Raw genomic sequence first — 6,700 nt, forward strand, 5'->3', positions numbered from 1 at the left:
AATTCCCCACCATTTACCAGTGTTTTCCATCTTAAATTATAATACTAAAATCTATTGCATTTGTTCAGTTACACTTTTTACAAATGCATCTATAACAACATACATGTTCTTGTCCTCCCAAGTACTTAGTCATGCTATAGAGTCTATAAAGGGGAACCAAAAACTCTATCATTAATGCAAAGGAGTGTCTGAATATTATTAGATATAACTTCTATTTATATAGCACTTTTGATGCCAAAGGATAAAAGGCACTTTATAAACTTAAACTGTTATAAAGAAATTGCATCATCCCACTAATGAAATGTAACCACCGCTGGAAAGCACAGCAGCACATAGCAACACCAACTACCCTCTTAGGGTAGGAGGTGAAGGAGAATACTGTACAAGAAATTGTAATGGGAATTTGAATAGGCAGACTGAATCCATAATTTGAACTAAATTTAAAGGGAAAGCTAGATATTATACTGCATGTTTTTGTTTTGTTACTACCTACATATGTAGGGAAAAATTAAATGCTTACAAACATCTGAGCAGAAATTCATTTTTATTTCAAAATAAGACCTATGTCCTAGAATAAGAGTTCTGAAACACTGATGCTGAATTTTAAATTAGTCCTCCTTTAATCCTAAAACTTAAAACACATGCTTAACTTTACTTATATGAATAGTTCTTCTGAAATTAAAAAAAAGTTATAGACGTCAATAAGACTATTCACATGCATAAATCTTTCTAGGACCAGGGCCCAAGTTTCTATTTACAACAAATATAACTGAATACTTTTCCATTCCATTATCATCCCACAGCCTGATGCAGCCACACCTCCTTTTAGGTTTCAACATTTAAAATAGGTACATCTGTATCTCAGTATATTAAAAAAATTAAAATTTACAAATTGTCCATGTGTACACATACAAGACACTTAAACAATATAGACATCAATAATGGTCCTTACAATGACATCTCTTCATTAGTTGGTAGAAAAATAATTCCATACATTTTCTCATTATTTCAACTTCTTATTATGGGGTCACAAAAAACAGACAAAACTCAAATCAGTTTTTGCCTCATATCGATTGCTATAAAAACCATTCACCACGAATACATTCCAGATGACAACTTGGGGGAAAAAATAAAATCACCTACATATATGAAGCTCAACTAATGACATCTGACACTACAGCTTTACGCTCAGGTAGGTACAAATATAGCTTAATGTTCCAAAGGGATCAGTTCCTCTGGGATATCCACTTGCCATACATCTTTGCCCCCTTTAGCAGGAATTGGTTTCAGTAGCCATCTTGGATTTGAAACAACAGTCAAGTATTTCTGCTCCAGGCTAGTGAGTACAGCTTGATTTTCCAGCTCCAAAATCTTTTCAGGAGATACGTTTTCTGGATACTGTGAGGTCTCTCCAATGTCAACTAGCCCTGTATTATAAATACAAAAGTTACTTGGCAGATTAGTTCCCCTCCCCAAGAGAAGTGTTCCAAAATAAATTCTCAACTTCCCAGTCCACAATTTATAATGTAAGGTCTCTACATCCACTATACACACCTTAAACAAGAAGTGTCAATCTCTGCTAAAGGCAGCCTGTGTGACTCAAGATGAAAAGAAAGATGAGCAGAAGAATGCAGCTATAAGATAAATAACTCAGTGCGATGTAATTCTGTTAAAAAGAAGTTCTGCAATTATTGAGGTATTATTGCAAACTTGGGAGCCAAGTTCAGCCCAGGAACAGCTCCTCTTAAAAAACAGAACTGTGCTCACTTATAACAACTGAATTTGCCTCTATTTTATTAAAATATCAACAAAAGAAAGTAAAAGAAGTACTAGACAGCAGGAACTTTCATATCTTTCCATGATTCAAATTTTTTATGAAATAAAGTCCAAATAAATCTTCATTCCTTTTCACAGTTTAGCATGTGATTTAGACAGAGATTATAAATCTACATACTACCTAACAATTTTCAGTACTGTACAGCTAGAACAATATTTTGGTATACGTAATAAACTGTTCCTAAGGAAATAAAAATATTAAAATGAAAATGCAAGAGTTGATCGGATAAAAGAATTGATACAGATGAGGCTAAAACAACAAAAAATGGATGCAAACTTCATAACTACACATACAGTACATCTACTTCAACACAGTTTAAAGCAAAGAAACAACACTTCTGTCCTAATTTTGTACCACAGTAATAACCTTCCCCAGTGCCCAAACAATAAAAAACAATATTTGGAGTATTCAACCATTTCCACAATTGAAGGAGGCAGCCATCAAAATAATGTCCTAACATGACATGAAAAGCATGCCATGACTTCATTTAACTATAGGAGCACTGTAAAATAATATCAGCAAGAGGACTCAGAAGCTCAACATGCAAGAAAACACATGTACAATCAGCATTTTTAGTAATAAATTTAGCATCTGGTCCATTTTAAACCCTTTCAAACAATTACAAGCTGGGCACAAACCTACTAATTTTTACAGTCTTGAAAGCAGCAGTGTCTAAAAAAGAAAAAAAGCTCAAGGGGCCACACTGAATACTCCATTTTCCTTGACTCGGGAAGAACAAACTGAGTCCTATCCTTCTCTAGCTACAAGTCCCACATCTCATGAGGGAAGCATGCTACAAGAGGAAGCAAAGCTACCTTCTCCTCTAGATCCAGTAGAATTCAAGAAGTGCTGGTAGAGGTGGTTCACGAGGCAGTACCCCCATACAGTCTCCCTGCGCCCACAGACCAGATTCAAATCCTTTAGTTTGTCAAAAAGCTAGAGGACGTAATTCAGGGAAAACATTTTCAACTTGTAATCAAATTTCTTTTTTAACACAGTCACCCTCAAGGCCACAATTTAAAGCCTTCAAGGGCCACAAATGGACACCACTGCTGACCATACCAGCAGGCCAGATTGTGGGTTGGACACCACTGCTTCAGAGCAAGTGTTAAAACGTTTTATAATTAAGCTTCTCAGAACTGTGTTTTTGTTTTTTAATCATTTCAATGGATAATGTGTTTATTTTTTAGCATTCTTTTTAGATTGTTGTAGATTTGCATGTTCATAGTTGCTGGAAACTATGAAGTAGAGATCAGCCAACAGACTTTAGACAGTAGACTTTATATTTTAATAGATATAAGGCTTTAACTCTTCGAATCTCAAACTGTCAACCTCACGTCAAAATATACAAAGTAAATATTCTTAAATCAAACTAATAAATTCTCAAGCAGCTTTTTTTTTAACTTTGCCTATCTGTAAATTTAAATTATTGATTAACATTTTTATGCGTCAGTTTATATGTCTGCAGTGAAACTGATGTTTACTGACATTTACCAAAAAACCCTAATAGTTCCAAGCCTAGTTACAATCAGCAAAGTAAGTAAAAGTGAAATACAAAGGTGCATATATGTTAAGTCTGTGGTTCTCAAAGCTGGTCCGCTGCTTGTTCAGGAAAAGCCTCTGGCAGGCTGGGATGGTTTGTTTACCTGCTGCATCCGCAGGTTTGGCCAATCGCGGCTCCCACTGGCCACTCCAGGCCAACGGGGGCTGCAGGAAGCGGCACGGGCTGAGGGATGTGCACACACATACACACAATTTGGGTGCAAACAACTGCTATCTGCTTAAATTATTCCAAAACCTTAATGCACACACAAGTTTGCATCCAAAAAATTTACTGGCCCCAATGGTATTTGTGGGTTTAAAATTCTAATATTTCCATGTATATTAGGCTACTGAACATGCTCACACAAAGATTAGAATGTTTAGGGAGTATGAATTAGCATAGACATACTTCCAGTAACAGGCATGTGTGCGTGCAACTTTGTGTGCTCATGAAAGAGAGAGATGGGAGAGGGTGCTGGCATTTGAAAATTTAAGCCCCAATCCTGCAGATACCTATGCATGAGCTTTACTTTCTGTGTGTAAAGTTGCCTCATTGACTTCAGTGCCACTACTCACAGAACCTAAAGTTAAAACTTGTACATAAGTCTTGGCAGGATTGGCACCTTACAGTCACTTTTCTAAGTTCAGCTATTCTTTAAGATTCCATATACTGCTTTACAACTATCAGCCCAAATATGATCATATTTCCACCTACTCAATCTCTCTGATATCAATAAGGTTGCACAAGTGGAAAGTACAGCAAAATTTAGCTTTTTGTATTTATTTGGTATTTTATTTTTAATGTTTTTATGAACTTTACAGTACCTCACAAAAAATTACAAAGTTATAAAAAAAATTGTCTAGAAACAGTTTACAAAATGTGTGCTTAAGAAACTGTGTTTACAAATTTAAAACATGCTTAGGACTGCGTGCAATAAAAAAAGATCAATACTACTTACCAGCAATAACTCCTCTGCCAAATTTTTCCCCTTTAGCTAGTAACTCTTGAACTTGTGTAGGTGTCATGCTAAGTCTATTCAGAAGAATCTCTTTCCATGTTTCATCTTCCCAGTCCTTAAAAGCTATGTGAATAGCAATAGTGCAGTTCTTGTAGTCTACCAGCAAAGGACGCCAACGAGTCTCTATTGTTTTGATTTTGTTCAAAACCAATCCAGCATAGGGTTGCCGGAAGGAAAGACAGCCAAATATCATCTTTCTTCAGCGTCACTCTTTACCTTATATTTCTCTCATATCCTGTTTAGTTTATGAAGGGGGAAAAATTAATTAGTTTAGCACAACATCCTGATGTCCAGGACTTGAAAATCTAGCAGTGGCCACAGAAAACTAATGCATCTGCCTGCACAACAGTCTTGGGAAGTTTTGCAAAATATTCTGATTATTCAAATCACTGTACCTTCAGAATGCCTTAGAATTTCTATAAAGGAATAGTGAGTTTTCAGATATTTAATCTGTCTCGAAATGCCAAAAATTAGATTATGATCTGTTACATTGGTGTCTATTATTATTTGTAAGGTAGTGGCTAGAAGCTCCAACCAAGATCAGGGCCCCATTGTAACAGGACACTGAACAAACACAGAGTGAGAGACTGTCCCTGCTGGACAATGTTACAATTTAAATAGACAAGTCAAACAGGGAGTGGGAGATAGGAAATATTATCCTCATTTTACAGGAGAAAAAACCTTTGGTAGAGCCAAGAACTGAACTCAGACCTCCTAAGTCCTAGTCCACAAGACCCTTACTAAATCCTATGTTACTCTGTCACCATAACCGAGATCAGAAACTAGCTACAAGTAGGTATTTACAAATAGAAATTAAACCTTCCTCATTAGTTTTCAGCCCATATCATTGAGAATGTTTGGGAAGAAAGAAGCAAAATGCAAGAAGACATGGGAACAAGAGTGGGAGCAGGACACAAAACGAATCATTAGTCTTGCAGGTTTGGAAGAGTGAGGGAGGAGCTGGAAGACAGGAGAGCTGAGAGGCAGGAGTTAAATTGTCCTGTGCCTTGCAGGCAAGGGCAAAAAACGAAAAATCAAATGAGGTGGGCCTGCAAAAGCCAACAAAGATATTTGAAGAGGGTTGACCTGCCCAGAGTGGCAGACAAGATGGAAATATGCTAAATCTAACTATGTTTGTTTTTTCAAACACAGTGAAAACAGTACGTTGTTGTTTGTTTACAAATCAAATGCTGGGGCACTGTGCTACAGAGCCGGAAGGCCAACATGTTAGAACAGCTAGAAAAGTCCACCTGTGGCAAGAAGTAAACAAACAGCATCCAGGGGAATTAAATGTTTAACAATACTGCACACTCAGCAGTATGAGGTGTTTTCGCTAGCACAGCAAATTCATGTTATACATGGTATTTATCCTGACAGTGCCCAGGACAGCTATTACTTATAATAATAATACAAAAATTAGTCAAGTTGTCTCACAGGAGAGCCACTTGCACCATTCCTACGAGGGTTGTTCAACATCCAGCCAAGTGCTGACTCAGGGCCCCCCTCACTCTTCACACTGGGGTTGCCCCCCCATCAAAACTCAGGCCCCCTCACACTTTTGGGCTCCCCCCCACCATCAACTCAGGGCCCCCCTCACCCTTGGGCTCCCCCCAACAACTCAGGGCCCCCCTCACCCTTGGGCTCCCCCCAACAACTCAGGGCCCCCCTCACCGTTAGGCTCCCTCCCCCCCACTATCACTCAGGCCTCCTCACACCCTTGGGCTCCCCCACCCACCATCACCTCAGGCCCCCCCTGGCCCCCTTCACACGGGGGTTAACATCCGCCCGCCCCACGCGCTCCCAGGGCCCTTACCAATCGGCTCGCCGCTTCCTCAGCCACCCCCGTCTCTCCCCCGCGCTGAGCGGCCTGCACTGACTCTCCCGCCACTGCCACTCGCCACCAGGCCCCGCCCCGCCCCGCCCCGCCCACAGGCGCCGCGGCGTTCGCCACCCGCCGGCAGAGCTCGCGGCTCGGCGCAGCGGGGGAGGGGCCGGCGCGCTGCTTGGCCCTGGCCTGAGGGGAAGGGGGAGCGGGGAGGACCCGACACCCCCCACCTCGGTGGGCTAGGCCGCTGCCCGCGGGCGGTTTAGTGACAGCGGGAGGAGAAGCTGGGGGGTGCGGGGTGTTGGTGAGTTCAGGGCCCCCGCCCCCCTTTAATACCCGCTTCAGGCCCCCTCCCGCACAACCACCTGGGCCGAGCCAGCGGCAAACGAGCTGGACCCAGTTCGCCTCCATCGTTCTTGCCTGGGGTGGTGACCTGACTTGAGCTGGGACCCCGGGGTGCCTCGGCTTCCCCTGAGC

The 6,700-nt window shown here is 40.9% G+C and overlaps 1 protein-coding gene across 1 annotated transcript; it reads right to left on the reverse strand.

The window, feature by feature from the left end:
* Window positions 1-597: 597 nt before the first annotated feature.
* On the reverse strand, window positions 598-6,299 carry LOC127056657 (protein EOLA1-like). The gene is made up of 3 exons (XM_050964763.1): window positions 6,212-6,299; window positions 4,339-4,633; window positions 598-1,427 (listed from the first exon to the last, which is right to left on the reverse strand). Exons 2-3 carry the CDS (start codon window positions 4,589-4,591, stop codon window positions 1,210-1,212), a joined length of 471 nt encoding a protein of 156 aa, XP_050820720.1. The 5' UTR covers window positions 4,592-4,633; window positions 6,212-6,299; the 3' UTR covers window positions 598-1,209.
* Window positions 6,300-6,700: the final 401 nt, after the last annotated feature.

Source organism: Gopherus flavomarginatus, chromosome 8 (genome assembly GCF_025201925.1).
Source record: "Gopherus flavomarginatus isolate rGopFla2 chromosome 8, rGopFla2.mat.asm, whole genome shotgun sequence".
In the NCBI taxonomy this organism is placed as follows: Eukaryota; Metazoa; Chordata; order Testudines; family Testudinidae; genus Gopherus; species Gopherus flavomarginatus.

Excerpts from the sequence above, each read along its gene's own strand:
- LOC127056657 (XM_050964763.1), bottom strand. The coding sequence starts at position 4,591 with ATGATATTTGGCTGTCTTTCCTTCCGGCAACCCTATGCTGGATTGGTT. Across the intron at positions 1,428-4,338 it reads TGGCAGAGGAGTTATTGCTG|GGCTAGTTGACATTGGAGAG; the intron begins GTAAGTAGTATT and ends TTTATAATACAG.